General features: G+C 39.8%; 1 protein-coding gene across 1 annotated transcript in view; it reads left to right on the top strand.

Annotated features, from left to right (window-relative positions):
• The window catches only part of MYO1H (myosin IH), a 121,193-nt gene that overhangs the window by 90,834 nt on the left and 9,457 nt on the right, over positions 1 to 20,902 (top strand). Inside the window, exons 20-28 of the mRNA XM_040358597.1 lie at positions 6,582 to 6,695; positions 6,799 to 6,875; positions 10,129 to 10,197; positions 10,951 to 11,035; positions 14,888 to 15,047; positions 15,786 to 15,869; positions 15,972 to 16,065; positions 17,610 to 17,665; positions 18,228 to 18,363. Coding sequence (XP_040214531.1) covers positions 6,582 to 6,695; positions 6,799 to 6,875; positions 10,129 to 10,197; positions 10,951 to 11,035; positions 14,888 to 15,047; positions 15,786 to 15,869; positions 15,972 to 16,065; positions 17,610 to 17,665; positions 18,228 to 18,363 — 875 coding nt within the window. The remainder of the gene's footprint in view (positions 1 to 6,581; positions 6,696 to 6,798; positions 6,876 to 10,128; positions 10,198 to 10,950; positions 11,036 to 14,887; positions 15,048 to 15,785; positions 15,870 to 15,971; positions 16,066 to 17,609; positions 17,666 to 18,227; positions 18,364 to 20,902) is intronic.

Raw genomic sequence — 20,902 nt, 5'->3', positions numbered from 1 at the left:
TACAAGAAACCCATCTTACATTGGGATCAAACACAAAGATATACTCCCCCGACTTTCCCAGATGGTACTATGGAGATACCATTTCCAAAAGAGCTAGAGGGATAGCAATCGGAATAGCGAAGGGGACTAGGTTTGTTCTAACAGATAGAATGACAGACCCGGAAGGGAGATTCCTCTTTTTAAGGGGAAAACTGGAGGAGGAGGAATACATCCTTGTAAATATATATGCCCCAAATACCTCCCCGATGAAATACCTGCTGGAAATACTAGGGAAATTAAAAGATTTTAGGAGGGGAAAGTTAATATTGGGAGGTGACCTAAACTTTTGCATGGACCCGAAAGTAGATAAGACTCACCAGACATCAGAAACCCAAGACATACAACTAAGAAAGGTTAAGGAAAGCTTATATAGAAATCAATTAGTGGATACATGGAGGATCTTTAACCCAGGCCAACGAGATTACATGTTTTATTCCCCTGGCCACGGGAGCTACTCTCGGATCGACCACATACTGATAGATCATAGAATGCTGGCAATGGTGGTCGAGACAAGAATAGAAACCATGACGATCTCGGATCACGCCCCCATTAGCATATCCATAAATATCTCAGGGAATCAAAAGCCCTATCAAAACTGGAGACTTAATGAGGAGCTAATAATCAAAGAGAAAAGTTTTCTGAGGGTTAAAAAAGAATTAGAAGAGTATTTTAAAACAAATGAGATAGATGGAATTTCTAAAGCAACACTATGGGACGCCCATAAGGCGGTGATAAGAGGGATCTTGATCTCTGAAGGAGCAAGGAGGAAGAAAGAAGAGAGTAGTAAAAGGGAAAAACTCATAGGGGAGATTTTTAATCTTGAACAAAAACACAAGAAAATGGGAAAGCAACAAGACCTATATCTAAACCTAGTAAACAAGCGAAATGAACTTAAAGAACTCTTAGATCAGGATACAAAAAGGGAATTTAACTTAATAGCAAGGGAAAGATACAGGTGGGGGAATAAAACAAGCAAACATCTAGCTTGGATGGTACAAAAAAAGAAATCAAGGAATTATATAGATAAAATTAAAAACAAAAAAGGCGAGGTCTCACATACAACAAAAGATATTGCAGAAACATTCAGATTATACTATGAAAAATTATACTCGGTAGAACAAAAGAACTGGCAAAAAGGGGAAAAAGAAAATAAGATCACAACATTTTTAAAAGAAGCAGGAATATCGAAAATTGGTCAGAAGGGATGGACAGGCCTATCACAGAAAATGAAATTAAACTAGCATTAACAAGTTTAGAAGCCGGTAAAAGCCCGGGCCCAAACGGCTTCACTGTGATGTATTACAAAAAATACAAGGAGATCCTCCTCCCAAAATTATGCCAGTATTTTAATGGTCTTGGAAGAGAGTATAAATTAAGTAAAGAAGCATCAGAGGCAACCATCACTGTTATTCCAAAGGAAGGTAAAGACATGGGAAGCTGTTCAGGGTACCGGCTGATATCTCTTCTGAACACAGATATAAAATTGTACGCAAAGGTACTGGCCGGAAGAGTTAGACAGGAAATTACAAAATTGGTACATCCAGACCAAACAGGTTTTGTTCAAGGTAGAGAGGGTAGAGACAATGGAGTAAAAACACTCTTGATACTCCGGAGAATGAAGGCAGTAGGGTCCCCAGGTCTACTTCTGTCGATCGACGCAGAAAAAGCGTTCGACAGAGTAGACTGGGGATTTATGTTGCTTACTCTGAAGGACATGGGGTTTGGACAGAGAATGATAGATTGGATTGCAGCCCTTTATTTGTCTCCCACGGGCCAAAATAAAGATAAATGGCAGTTTATCTCAAACTTTCTCAATGAAAAACGGTACAAGGCAGGGGTGCCCTCTGTCGCCACTCCTGTTTGTGCTTTCATTGGAGCCTCTTCTGGCCAGGATCCGTAACTGCCAAGAAATAAAAGGGGTTAAAATAGGAGAGGAGAAATACAAACTTTCTGCCTTTGCAGACGACGTCCTCTTCTATTTGGATAAACCCAAAACATCAATCCCAAACCTATTAAACCTATGTAGAGATTACGGGGAAATTTCGAATTTCAAAATAAACCTCACCAAAACGGAGATTATGAGTATAAACATAAGTAAATTGGAAGAGCAATTCTTGAAAGTGAAGTACCATTTCGCCTGGGTCAAAGAACTTAAATACCTAGGGATATTGTTAGCAAATTCTACTAAAAAAATGTATAAGATAAACTTCATCCCCCTATTAAATGAAATTAAGATAGAAACAAAAAGAGTGGAAAATAGAGCAATATCATGGATAGGACAAATCAATTATTGCAAAATGGTTATTTTACCTAAAATCTTATATAAATTTCAGATGATTCCCATAGCCCTCCCGAGAACACTATTCTCCGCACTAAAAAAAATAATTATGAATTATATATGGAGAAATAAGAAACATAGGATATCACTCCAGACCCTAAAACAACCAAAAAAAAAGGGGGGTTTAGCGGTACCGGATGTTAAAGGATACTACGATGCAGTGGTAATAACAAGGGTGGTGGAGTGGGCCAGAGCCAACAAAGAAAAAAGTGGGTAAGTCTAGAAAATGAGTTAGCACAGGCGAGGTTGGACAAGATAATTTGGAACCCTCCCCAATTTAGGACACTAGATAAAAACGCACATGAAATAACAAAAAATGCACTTAAAATATGGGATAATGTTTATAAAAAAACTCAGAAGGAATATAATTCACCTTTTATAGCACTAAAAAATAACGATTATTTTGCACCAGGTAAAACACAAGTTGGGGGTAATTGGATCAAACAGGACACTGCACAATTAAGGGATATAATGAAGGACGGCCACATAATAACACTACAGGAGTTAAAATTTAAAAATAATTTAATGGAAATTAATGAATGGAGGTACCAGCAGCTTAAACATTTTATCCAGGATCTCCCAGGCCCACTGAGAGTGGGAGACCAGTTAACAGAATTAGAAAAAATATGTTCCACGGAAAGATCTAAAGGAACTACCTCAAAGTTATACAGGATTCTATTGAAGATGGATGAGCAGAACATACCCCCATTCATTAAAAAATGGGAAAGGGAACTGGGAACACAGCGGGATGGGGGTACAATAGATAAAATGTTGGCTCTGACACACTCTTCTGCGGTAGATAGCCGTACTGCGGAGATGTGTTTTAAATGCATATCCGGATGGTACATGACTCCGGATAAGCTAAAAAATTTTAAAGAAGAACAGACAGGAGAGTGCTGGAGGGGATGTAGATCACCAGGAAATATGGCACACCTCTGGTGGGGATGCCCCAAGGTTAAGAGGTATTGTGAAAAAATGTTGGCCTGTGTGGAAGAGATCACAGGGAAAAAGATCAAGATGGACCCATGGGTCATCCTATTCCATGGGGGGGAGGAAGGTATAAAAAGCTACAGGAAAACGCTTGTACCGCATCTACTCAACGCCGCTAAGAGACTTATCCCAAGGAAGTGGCAAGAGGTGGAGTGCCCCTTAATTTGGGAGTGGATAGATGCGGTTGAAGAAACTTACAAAATGGAAGAACTAAAAGAGGCTATAGAGCATGGGTGCTCAACCTGTGGCTCTCCAGCTGTTGCAGAACTACAATTCCCATGAGGCATTGGAAGCCGCTGACAGTTACAAGCATGACTCTCGAAGGCAGAGGCATGATGGGACTTGTAGTTCCGCAACAGCTGGAGAGCCACAGGTTGAGCACCCATGCTATAGAGGGTAACAACATCTTACAAATCACGAAATGAGATAAATGGAGGACTTTCAAGAAATCGTGGAGTTACACAGAAAAATTAAGGGTAGATACTTAAAAGATACATTAGAAGAAAATTAGAGAGAACTAGAGATATAAGAGATTGTTTAAGGTGAGATAGGGGGGATGGGGGGGAAGGACTAGGGGGGGATAATCGAAATTATAGTTATTTTGTGCCTCTTAAGCATGAGGAGTGATATTAAATAAATAACTATAATATATATTCATATTTTAAAAAAACAAAAAAAAGGAAGAAAAAGCAAATTCCCACACAAAAAGAAGCGACACTTATGATGCAAAACCAATATAGAGATGCAATGGGCTGGTACGCAGAACATGAGCATATAATGCACACTCTATGAGGTTGAGTCTGAAGTGGAGGGAAAAGAAGAAGAAAAAAAGAAAAAAAAAAAAAAAAACCCTGTGGCAGGGATAGGAACGCCCAGTCCCAGAGTAATCAGAACTCGGAAGCCCTGGACCACATCAGAATATAAAGGTATGTATGGAGAAAAAAAAAAAAAACACTGCCGAAAGTAAATGCCATTACTATGCTTAGTCTAATGTTAAAAATTAGTTTTTAGGGTGAACCTCCACTTTAAGTCAAAAAGAGACTACAAAGATTGTACACACATATTATAGCATAAAGTGAGCTTGTTGGATTTAATTTCCAACTATGTAAACAATTCTCTTTTTAATGTGTCAATATGGACAAATGTATTTCATTTAAGATACCATCTTTCATTCTACTGGGGCCAGAATATTGCCATTGCAGTGTTTGCTTCTGTTTGTGCCTGGCGACCGCGATGTCCGCCAGGCACCCGCGATCGGCAGTCACGGAGACAGGGACGTGGAGCTCTGTGTGTGAACACAGAGCTCCACGTCCTGTCAGGGAGAGGAGACTGATGGTGTGTCCCTTGTACATAGGGACAACCATCGGTTACCTCCCCCAGTCACCACCCTCCCCCCACAGTAAGAATCACTAATTAGGGAATACATTAACCCCTTCCTCGCCCCCTAGTGTTAACCCCTTCCCTGTCAGTCACATTTATATAGTAATCAGTGCATATTTATATCATTGTTCGCAGTATAAATGTGAATGGTCCCAAAAATGTGTCAAAAGTGTCCGATGTGTCCGCCACAATATCGCAGTCCTGACAAAAATCGCAGATCGCCGCCATTACTAGTAAAAAAAAAAAAAAATGTCATAATTCTATCCCCTATTTTGTAGACGCTATAACGTTTGCGCAAACCAATCACTATACGCTTATTTACCAAAAATATGTAGAAGAATACGTATAGGACTAAACTGAGACTAATCTTTTTTTTAATTGGATATTTATTATAGCAAAATTGTCGCTCTATTTTTGTTTATAGCGCAAAAAATGAAAACCGCAGAGGTGATCAAATACCACCAAAAGAAAGTTCTATTTGTGGGGAAAAAAGGACGTCAATTTTGTTTGGGAGCCACGTTGCACAACTGCGCAATTGTCATTCAAAGCGTGACAGTGCTGAAAGCTGAAATTTCACCTGGGCAGGAAGGGGGTATATGTGCCAGAGTAGTGGCTAAAGGTGGCCAGAGTAGGAAATAGCTGGACAGATTGCGGTAGACAGTTCCAGAGGATGGGAGAGGCTTTGGAGAAGTTCTAGAGATGAGCATAGGAGGAGGAGAAAGCTAGAGAGCAGGAGGTCTTAGAAGAAGTAGAGTGGACAGTTTGGGTGATATTTGGGGACAAGATTGGTAATGTACCTCGTGGCAGAATTGTGAATGGCCTTGTATGTTGTTGTTGTTAGTATTTTGAATATATAATTTATATCAGTTTGTTTTTTATTTTCTAAATAGGTTCCTTTAAGCTAGTGCATTGTTGGTTCACTTACCTTTTCTTTCGATTTCCCTTCTAAATGTTTTTTTTTCTGTCTGAATTTCTCACTTCCTGTTTCTCCTCAGTAAGCTTGCCCCCATCATTCGAGCCATTCTGGCTGGGGGTTAGTCAGCGTGCTCGCCCCCTCCCTTGGGACTTCTTTTCCTGCGGGGAGATGCTATGAACACTAAATCGCTGAAGCGATAAACGTGCCTAGCGTTAACACGCGTTTACATGCATTTACAAGCATCAAACTCTTTTTCTGCCACAACTCTGCTGCTCCTGGATGCACTGGTCCTCTTTTTTTTTTGCTTCCAAAAGCCCCTGCTGCTAAATGCTGTTAAAAACCTATGTAAGCATGGACACATAGGCTAACGTGCAGGGGAGTTTGGAGGAAAAAAAAAAAAAAACGCCAGATGCCCCTAGAAGCAGCTGTAAAAACATCCACTGTGCATATAGCTGTAAAGCATCATTTTCTAATGATCCTAATTCATCTATTACTATGCAGTTTGTCAGTTTACCCTACAACTTCCAACACACTGACATTATGGCTGCTATGAGCCCCACGTTTATAGTGAGGGGGGCTGGCTAATCCAAAATCCTTATTGGCCCTTTTTACTGACCACACTGCAAAGGTACATTATATTTATTCATATATATATATATATATATATATATATATATATATATATATATATATATATATATAAATGGCTCATGCCAATTTGCACAAAAATTCACCAGGACCCAGAAATTTAAAGCTCACAGGATTCACCATGAATCTACAGGATTGTCAAATACAAAATATAATTTTTTTGTTCTTGGGTTCCAGTTTACATAAAATGTGTTTTGTTCCATTAGCAGTGCTGAAATATTTGCAAACAACAATACCTCCTACTAATGAGTGTCGTTTACATGTACCTAGGTATAAATCACTGTGTCCATATACCTGGCCTAGTTGGGCTGGATCTGCCCATGAAGGTGTAGAGAAATTGGTGAAGTACATTGGCTACCAACCCAATGAGTACAAACTTGGAAGGTGAGCCCCAAAACTATTTGTGCATATAACTTTAAAAATACATTTTAGGATTCATATATCAAGGTATATCCCTTGTGCTAAATGTGCTGTATTTTTTTTTCAGAACCAAGTTGTTTATACGTTTTCCTCGCACCTTATTTGCCACTGTGGATGCATTTGAACAGAAAAAGCATCAGCTGGGTAATTTAACGAGAGATTGCTGTCACTAAATGTAAAAGTAAACAAATCGTAACAAGGCTATTACCTACAGATGTATATAAATGATATGAATGGCTGCATAGTGACATCTGTTACTGCCATACTGCTGTTGCTAAGTCTGGACATTACCAGGAGGCAGTTACAGCTATAACAAAAATAGTTCCAGCTCATGGGATCGCAGACACCATAAATACCCCTTTAATAAAAATATTAAAAACCTCCTGCAATAAAAAGGTTAAATAAATGAAACAACAAACACAAAAACATCTTTGAAAAATCGCAGCCTTTTATTGGGTCTAAAAGCACATAAATACATTTTTGTAATAAACTTTTTTAATGAGTGTCCTGAATCACTCTGTCCACCCACCATAGTCAGCGACGATACCCTCAACAAAGGATGGTCGTGACTAAAGCCTCATATACACTATTCGATTTTTTGCAGATTTTTGTCTTAAGGTTTACCAAAACCATGTAGTGCAAGGCCTGCCTGATTGCATACAAATTTAAACTTATAGACCCCATAAATCTGCAGAAAATCGAATAGCGTGTATGGGGTACACACGGTTCCAAAAACAGAAGGGAAAAGTCTGAAGACGAGTTGTCTGCGGATTTTCGGATCGTTCATACGGTGCATTCGAAAGATGATTTGACTTTTACATCAGACAAAAGCTGGATGTGCAGGCTATAAAATTGTTGTTTGATTTTTGGATGGTCAGTGCAGAAATCCACCACACAAAAGTTGAAAGTACAAACACGCATGCTCGGAATCAAGGAATGACTGGGAAAAGTTTGGTCTACAGTTCGTAATCTAGAATTAACATTCGTGATGCAGCAATTGATGAAATTTAAAAATTTGCATCTTCTTTAATGGGATAATAATAAAGCTGCTTTGCATGTAGTTATGCCAATCGTATTTTAAAAGGCATTTGTTTTGTATGATCTGAAAATCACGAATCAATGTTCACCAAACTTCTACTAACACGAAATTAGCAGAAGGGGCCCAAAGGGTGGCGCATTGAGAAATTAACTTCCTCTTTATACACTCATAGTACGTCACTACGTGCGTGTTTGTCAAACGGCAATTTGTGGATAGTTGGTATGCTAGACAAAATTTGACACATGCCCTTTTGACAAAAATCAGACGCCCGGTCGTTCAACAATCAGACCGTGTGTACGAGGCTTTAGGGAAAGGCAGGGAGGACAGCCCTTCTTGATTGAAGATTTAACTGCTAAAAATCACCTTAGGAGGAAGAATTTTAAAGGTACGGTAGGTGTAATGCCGCGTACACACCATCACTTTATGTGATGAAAAAAAATGACGTTTTTAAAAACGTCACTTTAATTGACTGTGTGGGGGGGAAAACGTCGTTTTATGTCTTGTAAAAAACGACCAAAAAAAACTGAAGCATGCTTCAATTTTATGTGTCGTTTTTCAAAAGTGCACTTTTTACTTCACAGAAATTGACTGTGTGTAGCAAAAAACGTCGTTTTCTAAGACGTTTTTTCATCCACGCATGCCCAGAAGCTACTTATGAAGCGAGCTTCAATGGTAAAACGTGGTGGAACATAACCTCACTTTGCAAGATCATTGTGAGAAAACGATGGTGTGTAGGCAACTTCGTCTTTGAAAATTGAAGTTTCAAAAACTTCATTTTTTACTTCACAGAAAGTGTCGTTTTTTTTCATCACATAAAGTGATGGTGTGTACGCGGCATTAGTCCCAATTGCGTGCAAGTTTTTCCTCCAGATCTCCTAGCCTGTCCTCTGAAAGATAAAACATATGTAAAAGAGATCCACTTGATGTAAATAAAGTTGTCAATATGTGCTAAAGGGAATGTTTACTGGTTTTGTATATATTTTGTGTCTGTATTTATTTAGGTAAAAAAATTGAAAAAATAACTTTTTTGTAAATCAGAAAGAAATATTGCCTAATAACATTTAGTATTCTCATTTTGAGCCCGCAGGTGAGCCTTAAGCTCCTTTTTAAAACTCTATGGGCTCCTTGGCAATTGGCATGTTGCTTACACAGCTTAATACCTCTATCTGACAATTTTACATACAAGTGAATGACTCAGACTAGTTGACAGCCTGCGTTCTTAAGACCTGTATACACAATACGAAAATCAGGTGGGAAAATTCATAAGATGAGCTATCTGCGGATTGTCAGAATGTTAGTATGGTGCTTTCGACAGCCGATTTCACTTTTACATCAGAGCTGGATGTGCAGGCTATAAAACATCTTATTTTTGGATGGTCAGTACAGAAATCATCACACAAAAGTCGAAAGTACAAACACGCATGATTGGGAATCAAGGAACGACCGGGAAGAATTTGGTCTTGTAAACTACTGTTCGTAATCTAGAATTAACATTCGTGACGTGGCAATTGATGAAATGACGAAATGCAGCGCACATTCTCATCTTCTTTAATAGGATAATAATGAAGCTGCTTTGCTGGTGATACTGATGTAGTTACAGTATGCCAAACATATTTTAAAAGGAATTTTGTAGTGATATAAATATTATTAATATTATGGTTGTTGTTAGATTTTTTGGGGAAGGGGGCTGAATACAAATGCATGCCACACCTTTCAGATATTTATTTGTAAAAAAAAAATTAAACCATTTATCATTTTCCTTCCACTTCACAATTTGTGTTAATCTATCACATAAAATCCCCCAAAAAATACATTTACGTTTTTGGTTGTAACATGAAAAAATGTGGAAAAAGTCAAGGGCTATGAATACTTTTTCAAGGAACTGTAAGTACAGCCATATATGCCCATATATGTACATATAAAAGCTCTTCTATATATGTACATACAGTATAAAAGCTCTTCTATATATGTAAATATAAAAGCTCTTCTATATATGTACATATAAAAGCTCTTCTATATATGTAAATATAAAAGCTCTTCTATATATGTACATATAAAAGCTCTTCTATATATGTACATATAAAAGCTCTTCTTCCTGTTTTGCAGTTTTGTACCATGGTTGTGTTTTACTGTTCCTTCTCGCAATGCTACTCCAGGTTCTGAGAAAAAAAAAGCTGGCTGGTTTTGTAAATGAGTAGAAGTTTTTTACTTGATTGTTGTGTTTTATAAAGTTGGGTGTCTTATTTAATGTGACAGCTTTGTCATTGTAGATACAATGTTGTCTCAGTGATTGCAATATATTCTAGTCCCATGATGTTTTTCATGTATATTATGTGTGTATCTTTTCTCTAATTTTAGTTTCAAAAATCCAAGCCAAATACAAAGGGTGCTTAGGAAAAAGAGCTTTTCTGAAAAAGAAGAAAGCAGGTACCCATGGATTTCTGCTCTTATTTCCTTACTCCACTGAAATGTCTATTCAAAGGATACTCGGCTCTATAACAAGGAGATAAGGACAGGGGGGAAATAAGTTTCCCACCCTTCAGTCACTAATGTTCAAAGTTGGGAAAAAGATCTTGAAAAAAGTAATCCCTGTTATGTATAAGCCAAGTAGTATTATTGGTTATCATCATCTGAATATCATTATTCATGCATCCTGTCCTAACTGTAATTTACTATATGTATTTTTTTTTAAAAAAAAAACAGTGATGCCATATTTATGAAGGTATTTAGAATCCCTGACTCCTAAAACAATTCTTAGCACTATTGTCCTCTATTTCAAGTAGCCTCATCTGTTAAAAATGGTAAAAGAAAAAAATATATAATAATACTGTATGTCTGAAAATATGTATTCTAGCAGCAGTACAAAATTAGGGTCAGCCAGGCTGCTAAAGAATACATTTACAGGTATGTGCAGGCATCATTTGATGGCTTCTTTGTATGTTTGGAGCCTGTCAGTACCATTTGAGAATGCAAGTTTAGGAGTTTAAAATGTTAAATAAATCCATGAGTACTATATTTATGTACTATACTAATGGTAACAAGTTGTGCTTTGAGTGTTGACCATGACCTGTAACAACTGATATCTTTCTCACTGTTGTCAGTGCATGATACTGTACAATATGTCAGATTAGATTCATGGGTACAACAGATTATACTAACTGTGCACATCATATTTTACAGCTGTCAAGCTTGAATCATGCTGGAGAGGTGTTTTAGCCCGCCGGGCTGCCAAGAAGCGTGCATGGGCAGCTCAGACAATCAGGAAGTAAGCAAGAATACATTATATAGGATATGAATACTATTTTATCATGTAGGCCAGTGGTCCCTAAACTTGTTTTTTTAAAAGAGCCAGTTCACTGTCCATCACAGTATTTGGAAATGGACTGTGGTCAGCAGAAGGAAAAAAAAAAAACCCCAGCATCAGAGGTCAGTAAAAGTAAAAATGTCAATATGTACACTAGATACTAAATGGGAGTACAAATGCCTATGTCAATGGTAAGGAGGAAAACAATATGTCCTGGCTTAGAAGGTCAGTGAGAGTAAAATTGTCCCTAAATCAATGATAAATGGAAGTAAAACTGTCTCTATGTTGGTGTTCAGTGGAAGTAAAAAATGCCTCCATGTTGGTGCTCAGTGAAGGTACAACATGCCCAACAGACAACACCAGTGTCAGTGGAAGTACCAATGCCCCTATGTCAGTGAGAGTAAAAAAAATGCCTCTATATGACTAGTAGTTAAAGGACCCTACTCCAGTGGTCAACAGGCCAGTGGTGACCCATAACGCAGGGCGCAAGATTGCATGGATTCATATGGGGTAGGCGGCCTCGCTGCCATGGATTCCAATGTAGAGGCGGCCTCGCTGCCAGAGAGCAGTGAGGCCGCCTGTACATCGGGGAGCTGTGGGGCACTAAAAGGGGGTAAGAAAGTCGTGGGGGGGTTTAAACACAAGTGTTTACCAGCCACCTTCCGCTCAGATCTGTCAGTGGCTGCGTCATGCTGACAGATCTGTCAGCACTGCAGCCAGTGGGAGTGGGATGAGGAACAACTGGTTAGAAGCTTCAGGGATGGTTTCTGAACATCAGGGAGGTGGGGGGCACTGGGGGGGGATCGATACTTCTGTCAGCAGATTGGAAAGCCAGCGGGAGGTTGAGGAGGGAAGCTGACACCTACAGGGCAGCCGCAAGAGAATCGGGTTTGCAAGGGGGGATCGGTACTGGGGGAGGGAATCAGAGTAGTGGGGTTAAGCGGTAGGTAAGGGGAGAGTAAGAGGGGGATAGAAGGGAAATTTAGATGACAAAGGCAGGTGGAGTGGTGGGTTACAGGGCACAGTGAAGAGATATCAGTTTGTTCAGCAGTGTCTGAAGTGACCATGAGCTTATAGCAGAAAAGAAATATAGGTCTGCATGGCCTTACCTGGACAGACTTGGCCAACTGGAAGAAATGCTGTAGGTCTGTATGCCGTACAGACCTGGCAGTGAAAGGGTTAAAGCAGATATTTACCATTCCACTCTCTCTTTGTTGTTTTTTTAACCTTTGCCAATCTTGTTGTGGTTTCTCCAGAGTTCACATACTCACTCTTCAAAGTTTAACTGGTAGGCCTCACGATGATGCACTGCTAAGCCTTTCCCTCCTCCTCTGCGAATGAAATATTAAACTAAACGATCGTTTGTAGGCACTTCCATCGGTTAAAAATCCACGCATGCTCAGAATCAAGTCGACGCATGCTTGGAAATATTGAACTTCATTTTTTTCAGCACGTCGTTGTGTTTTACGTCACCTCGTTCTAACGCGATCTTTTTTTTAACCGATGGTGTGTAGGCACGACTGACCATCAGTCAGCTTCATCGGTTAACTGATGGAAAAATCCATCAGACCGTTCTCATCGTATTGACCGATCGTGTGTACAGGGCATTAGGCCTCTTGAGATATGTGACATACATATCCCAAGAAGCACAACAGGCACAGTACATGTCATTCGCCCAGGCAAATGACGTGCATTGGAAGTGGGACTGAACCCTTTTTGAGAAAAATGGGTAAAAAAGCTAAAATTCGGAAAGCGGACTGGAAAAGGGGTGGACAGGACGGACTCTTAATTTGAGCAACAAAATCCTCTTTAAGGTTTACATATGTAGAGAGCCCTGTTTAATTCCCTAAGTTGGCTACTAGATGTCAACATAACTAAGGTCAGAAACCCTTCTAGTGAGAGTAGGCAGTCCAAGTGCCTAGGTAGTCATTAGAGATACCAAGAGTAGTGACTAGGGTGTACCATAGATAGTGAGTAAGTGCCAGCCCTGTCAATGCCAGTGTGAATCATCTAGGGCTCAATACAAATAGTCTGGCAAAAATGTAATCTCTGAGGCTCCAGCTCTGGGAGGTTGAAAGCTGGAATGGGCTACTGGGTGGTATTGGTTAAGACAGACTTGGGTCTTTTGGCGGTGTTTCTGTATTGGTGCTCAGATGAGGCCTTGATTAAATCAGCTCAGTCAATCTAAGGAGACCAACCTATGCCAGGTAGAAATGAGTTAAAAAGTGGGCATGCTTCCTAACCATATGGCTGCACACACAAATGATATGCACCCCAGCACATGCCTAGGGTGCGACACAACACGTACACTTTAAAGCGGTAGTAAACCGCTGGCTTTTAAAAAAACGTACCTTAGAATTAAGCCCTCCAGCGGCATGCTGTTACAGCTGAAGGCGCTTCCATTTTCACCTGGTCTTCCTATAGTGTTCGCAGACGCCAACTGCGTGAGTGGCCGGAGCTGCAATGATTTCACTCGAACGCATTGCGTGCAGTAGCCACCGTTTACGGAACAGGACTCTGATGTAACGGCATGGGTATGCTGTTTGTTCAGAGTGCATGCACCAGTGACGTCACCGGCTGCATCTACAGTTAATATCCCCTAAATGGTGCATGTTTAGGAGATATTTACAGTACCTATAGGTAAGCCTTATTATAGATGTAAGCACATCTATAGATGACCTAGGTCAGCTCTCAGTAACCCAGTGCTTTGGTTAGTGAATCTTGCTACTGCGTTTCTCTGCATCCAATTCGCATAGCAGGAGAATGTGACTCTATGGAGTCAGCGGGTCCGGTGCGGTGTGCCGGAAAAACGTGTGCCTTTTTTGGTGCGTTTCAGGTTCGATTTCAGCCCAAAATTCAGGCTGAAATCAGACCTGAAACGGTGAACCAGCATGCACCGGACCCCTGCTGTGCGACAGAAGCGGCGACGGTGTGAACTGAGCCTGAAGGATTTTTTTTTATGAATGTTCATTAGTTAGGGAAGCCATAGACTGGTAGATCTCTGCTTGAGGACAATGGTTGGGGAGAGTGCCTGTTTTGAGGCACATGAGCACTGGTATCTTCTGTGAATCTTACTCAAATGATCTCTGGAATGGCTTGGGCATGCTCTCAGGAAGATTTTTCAACAATTTGTAAAACTTCCCTATCAAGAGGCTCAGAAACACGGATTACAGGGGAAGCTCAATATAGGAGCAGCACTAAATACTATGGCAGGAGTGGCATGGTAGTAAGAAGAGGCAAGTCCAATAGATTTTTAAGACTTTATGTTTGCAAATTCAAGGTAGACAACTTCAGGGTATACAGCTTCTTACCAATTTTGGTGCTTTTCCAGGTTGCCCCATCTATGTCCTGTCCCCATCTCCTTCCTATCCAGGGCACCAGGACCTCTCCAGACATTTCCCAGCTAGAGAATATTAACTACTGGAAGCACTACCTCTATGTAGAACTGGCCCCACTGAGTCCCATGGGGACTAGCCCTTGAGTCGCACTCCTGTTCTCGCATATTCTCTGTCTGAACTCCTCCAACACTCTATGGTAACCCACTATTTATGGGGAAACCACCACCTAGTGGCCAAAGTGAAAAATGGTATGGCACTCCCTTACAAGTTGTTTCAGTATCTGAGAACCATCATTTTAATGTCACTTATGCATTTTTCATACGTAATATCAGGATCTACAGAAGAAAAAATATATTGTGTTTTTAAAATTTGTGTAGCATAGGCTGTTGCCATATTATTGCCTAACGCTTGACAATCAAAAAAACTTGTTGCTGCTCCTTGTATAAAGATTCCCCATGTTATATTTCATATTCAGGTATATTGTTGGATTTATCAACCGAAATCAGTCTCCCAGTGATGAGAATAGAAACTACCTCCGCCTAATGTATTACAGCTACCTCTGCAGACTTAGAGACCATGTGCCTAAAAATGTCTTGGACAAAAATTGGCTGGCTCCCCCATCCGCTATGGAAAAGGTATAGTTAGTGTTTGATTATAATAAATTGAACAATATCTTAAAAAAATATTGAAGTTTTTCTGAATCATAAATGCTGAGTTGGGTGAGATGATCTGCTGGGGAAGGAAGGGTGGAAAGCATTTGGAAAAAGAAGGAAGCATCAATGTGAAGACACACTGCAAGCTTCATATGTTTTATGGAGGATAGTGCAAAGCGAAGTAAATGCTATGCTGAGTACTAGTGTGTATTGAGATCTGGGTCTTCAGGGAATATTTGCTGAGCTGTTTGTTAAAAAGATGAGTAAGATTTTATTGTAGAATGCTTCCGTTTCTTTTGTGTTTTGTGGTGGCAACTGCCATTTTTAAATGTTCTTAACATTTGCAAATAGGACTGAGGGATATTTATCAAGGAAATTGGATGTAGATGTAAATCAGGCTGTCTATCAGTTAGCACAGTGTATGCAACAGTTTATATGTGTATTTGTTACCTCCTCACCTGTAATTCTAGTCAGAAAATGAAACTGATTTACCAATGGATGAGACAGATTTTCAATAATAAAACCTGCACAATTAAGTAGCTAGGGGCACATTTTATTTTGTAGCAGTGATACTTTAGATTAGCTGTGAGATGAATTTATGAATGTAGCTGTCTAATTATCATATTTCTGTCTAATGTCTGTCTTAAATCGATTTCACTGCTCCATTTTCTGACTGACTGTGAGACAGAAGTGATAAATGTCCCCCATTCTGTCTTTCAGGTTTCAGAAAAGCTTTATAAGCTGTGCATGAGAAATTTGGTGAGAAAATACTGCAGGTCCGTTACTGCAAAGAAAATTGAGCAGGTACATTATTTGTGTTAATATATTTATTTACAGGACTTGAAAGAAAGATCTGGATTTCAGTAGTATTTGTACCGATTTATAATTTTTTTTCTGTACATAAAGATGCAGCAGAAACTTGTAGCCAGTGACCTCTTCCGGGGAAAAAAAGAGGGCTATCAACAAAGTGTCAGCCAACCCTTCGAAGAGACCCGGCTATGTGAGTGTGGTATAATAAGACCTTGATGCAAGCAGTGAGCTGGCCCTTGGAAGGAGTAATGCAAATGTCAAAATTCTTTGATGGGTGGATGTTAGTCTGGAGGATTGGGAGTTTGTAGATTGTATTTGCATGTAGACTGCCTTAGGTAACGCCCACATGTAATGTTGAGCCTCCATGACTGAATAAATTGAAATCCAATTAATGCAAGGGGCAAGCAAGGGACAGTAAGGTTGGGAAGGAAAGAGCTACAAGATGTCCTGCACCCTGAAAATAAGCTGGACTCTAGCTGATTTTCTCCAGTGTCTAATACACACTGTGAGAAGTTCACAATGTGGAGAAAAATCAGGCTAATGGCCCGTACACACGATCCAAACATCGGACGAAAATGCCGTCTGACTGAATGATACAGGCATGATTAGGTATGCAGATGACACAATGCACTGTTCTGAGTCTTAATATGTTCAGTGCATTGGGAGTCCTGGAGCCATAGTCTGTGACTGACATAGCAGAAGGAGAATACCAACGGCTCTGTGATCCTCAATATGCTGCATAGGTTTACAGACAGGACGGCTCATTTGTCATTGTAGCTGGATGAAATAAGTAGGATGCATAGTTACATGGTGCCAGCGGTCTGCAGAGGGGGTTTTACAAGAGTGCACTCTCCTAAGTGAGGCATGCAAATGGGCACAGTGATGCATGCAAATGGGCACAGTGAGGCATGCAATGGGCACAGTGAGGCTGCAAATAGGCATTGTTGACCCTCTTTTCCACTTACTGTAGCTGCTGCATTTCCTACCCTAGACTTATGCCCTGTACACACGATAGGTTAGTCTGATGAAAACGGTCTGATGGATTTTTCCATCAGTTATCCGATGAAGCTGACTGATGATCAGTCGTGCCTACACAACATCAGTTAAAAAAACGATCGTCTCAGAACGCGGTGACGTAAAACACAACGACGTGCTGAAAAAAATGAAGTTCAATGCTTCCAAGCATGTGTCGACTTGATTCTGAGCATGTGTGGATTTTTAACCGATGGACGTACCCACAGATGATCGTTTTTTTCTATAGGTTTTTTATCCATCAGATAATTTTAAAACAAGTTCCTATTTTTTTAACCTATGGATAAATAACGGATGGGGCCCACACACGATCGGTTTGGTCTGATGAAAACGGTCCATCAGACCGTTTTCATCAGACTAACCTATCGTGTGTACGCAGCATAATACTCGAGTTAATACGTTTTCCCATTTTTTTGTGACAAAATTGGGTGCCTCGGCTTACACTCGAGTATATAAGGTACTTGGGTGGAGTCTGTACAGCTGTGCCAGATGGAAGATAAAGCTGGCATTCAGCTTTAATCTGATGTTTGCTTGTTTAACCCTTTTAATTATCTCTTTGGCTTTATAGGTGTGAATTTAAACAGTTTTCTAGAAACTTTACATGTCAGTTTGTTCTTTAAAAGTTTTATTTTATTTTATTGCAACACCAGATTTGTATCGATTGAATCATATGTGATCTTATGTTGTGATTTAATTTTATAGGTGAGCAGGATCTCAATCCAAAACTACTTCTGAACATGAGCTATGACAAGATTAAGGTAAGGAGTCTTGTACAATGCTCATGCAGCAGGGCTTCTCTTTTCATGTATGTTTCTATACAAAATGCAAATATGTGCATGTATTGTATAAACTGTTTCAATGTAAAACGTTAAAATATGGGCTTAAAATGTGCATTTAAAATAACTAGGGGACAGTCAAGCTAACCTTGCATATAAAAACGTAGACACAGATGCAAAGTAATTGAACAAATAACAAAAATTCAATGCTTATCTAATTATTGGTTGGTATGGGTTACTGATTTTTTGTACTTTTTTTAGCTGCTTTTTGTCCACCTAATTTATTAAACCATTGTGATCACAACTGGTGTAAAAATTCACTGGGATCTAAACTGCAATGGTAGTGACATAATGCATTTTTGAGACAATATATCTTCTATTATAAAAATAAAATACAAGTGTTCTACCGCACACTGTAGGCAATCTAACATTCTTAGTTTGTAAAGTAGGCCAATAATGTTTAACATGAATTTAGACCTTTGTGCAGACAGAAACAGATGATTTTTGCAATATTTTTGCAATATTTTTTTCCACATGTGATCAGTATGGCATTTCAGCAATCAAGTATGACAGGCATGGATTTAAGGCTCGAACTCGACAGCTCCTGTTGACACAGACAAAACTGTATGTGACTGAACAAGTCAAAATCAAGCAGATGATTGAATACTCAAACATAAAAGGTAATAAAAACAATTTGTCACTCTGTTATTTTTTGCAAATATAAAATAAAGAGAGTAAGGCTGGGTTCACACTATTGCGAATTGGATGCGGATTTCCCCTCATCCAATTTGCATGTCAGGAGATTGTGACCGACTCTCTATGGAGCCAGTTCACACATCTCCACAGTGGCTCTGGTGCGCCTTTTGGTCCATTTCAGGTCTGAATTCAGCCAAACATTTGGGCTGAAATCGGACCTGAAACAGTAAACAGGGATGCACCGGACCCCTGCTGTGAGCCATTCCGTGCTGCGGTGTGAACCCAGTCTAAGGCCACGTACACACGATCCGAATATTGTAAGAAAAATGTCGTCCGAGGAAGAATCGTCCGATAATCGGATCATTAGTACAGGGTTTCCGTGAGCTGATCATGACAGTTCATCCGATATTATTTTATCGGACATGCACGAAAATTTTCCTCGTACGATACCAGATCGTACAAATACATTACAACACATGACATCACTTCCGATTTTTTTTCTGTCGTAAGAGAATTTTCGTGACTTTAGTAACCTATTCAATTTCTACTTGCGACTAGTAAACGGAAAAAGTCGGACGATCTGTCGTCCGATTTTCGGATCGTGTGTACGTGGCATAAAGGATACATTTTGCTCACAGCACTGAGAACATTTCTTCTATCAGTCTGTCGAGTCAGAAACCTTTTTTTGAGTTTTGGATAGACTCAGGTCAGAAATGCTTTCAGCACACAAGGAAGTAAGAGAAAATTTGCAACTGCAAACAAAGAAAATAAATCTTATAGGAGCTGGCGTTCCCTTACTCTACTAAAGAAAAGCATCACGTACTACCTTAACCATCCACTACTACCAAAATACATAGCAAATCGAATCAGCGCAAACTACATAAAAAATAAATGTGCAAAATAGCCAAACAGTAAAAAAAAATTGAAAATCTCACTTAATATGTGAATTGTTGCTCGCTAAATACTGTACAATGACTCCACAACACCTCCTAAGAATCTATATTCTCTCAATTAGTGTAGCGCAACATTAAAATACTTGTGCATCTGAGCTCATAAAAAACAATCTAAAAAAACAAAAACCCAAAAGTTCTCAATTCTGTCCTTCATATCGGTGAAATATTAAACACTGCAGTGCAATTAGTGACAGGCACCAATCTTCCATCTTCCTCCTGTGACGTATGACATGTAAACCAATTGTCATTGGTAGGAACCTTCTTCCTCCGATCCTCTTAGTGGGGAGGAGCTGAGCCCATGACTTCATACTCGCGACTGTCAGGGCAAGTGAAGTGATGAGCCGCACAAGTTATATATTGAAATCCTTGCTTTTTTTATATCCTGTAAAGCCCTGTACACACGATCGGTTTGTCTGATGAAAACAGACCGATGGACCGTTTTCATCAGACAAACCGATCGTGTGTGGGCCCCATTGGTTTGTTTTCCACCGGTGAAAAAAAATAGAACATGTTTTAAAATTTTCCTATGGATAAAAAAACGATAGAAAAAAACGATCGTCTGTGTGGAAGTCCATCGGTCAAAAATCCATGCATGCTCAGAATCAAGTCGCGCATGCTCGGAAGCATTGAACTTCATTTTTCTCAGCACGTCGTAGTGTTTTACGTCACCGCGTTGGACAAGGTCGCATTTTTGACCGATGGTGTGTAGGCAAGACTGATGAAAGTCAGCTTCATCGGATATCCGACGAAAAAATCCATTGGATTAGATTCCATCAGATATCCGATCGTTTGTACAGGGCTTTAGTGTATTTTTTTGCTATTGGAGGGCTGAATTGAGAACTTTTTAATGTTGCGCTACATTAATTAAGAGAATATACATCCACTACTATCACCACTATAAAAAAAAGCTATTTTTATTGCTAAAGAGTCCCCCCCCCACTTGCTACTTTTTAAAACACTGTCAGCAGGAGAGTAATTTAAAGTGGTTGTCAACCCCTACATTTACCCAATGAAGTGACTGGCCTTCAAAGTAATACAGATGAAACAAATCCTCCTTCATAGTTCTACCCATTTATCTGCAGTCGTCTTTTCTCTACATCCCATTCAAAATGCAGAATATAGAAAGCTTGTCTGAGCTGTCAGGAAAAAGGGGCGGAGTGCTGAAGTTACTCTCTGCAGAGCTCAGTAAGGAGAGCTGTGAGAGATGATCTGAGACATGGGACACTCCCACTTCACACAGCATACAGAAACCGAGCTGAGGCTGTCAATCAGCTGGAGCTCCCTCCGCTGTCACCTTTTTTTCCTTGTGTCAGGAAAACTTTTTAGAAGTGATTCATGCTGATAGGAGAGAGACAAAGCAACGGACAGACTTGGTGCACTTAGTTGAGACCAGCACACACTATAGAGGGACATGCTTTATATTTCATGTCTGAGGTTTGCAACCACTTATGGCTTAAGCTCTCTAAAGAAGACCTGGATAGCAGCAAAGACCTGACAGGTGTTCTAACCCCCCCCCCCCATCCCCCATCCCCCATCCAAAATCATAAAAAAGTTTTGTCTGGGCATATAC

The sequence above is a fragment of the Rana temporaria genome, chromosome 1 (assembly GCF_905171775.1).
Source record: "Rana temporaria chromosome 1, aRanTem1.1, whole genome shotgun sequence".
Classification (NCBI taxonomy): Eukaryota; Metazoa; Chordata; class Amphibia; order Anura; family Ranidae; genus Rana; species Rana temporaria.
This window is presented reverse-complemented; position numbering and strand designations above follow the sequence as displayed.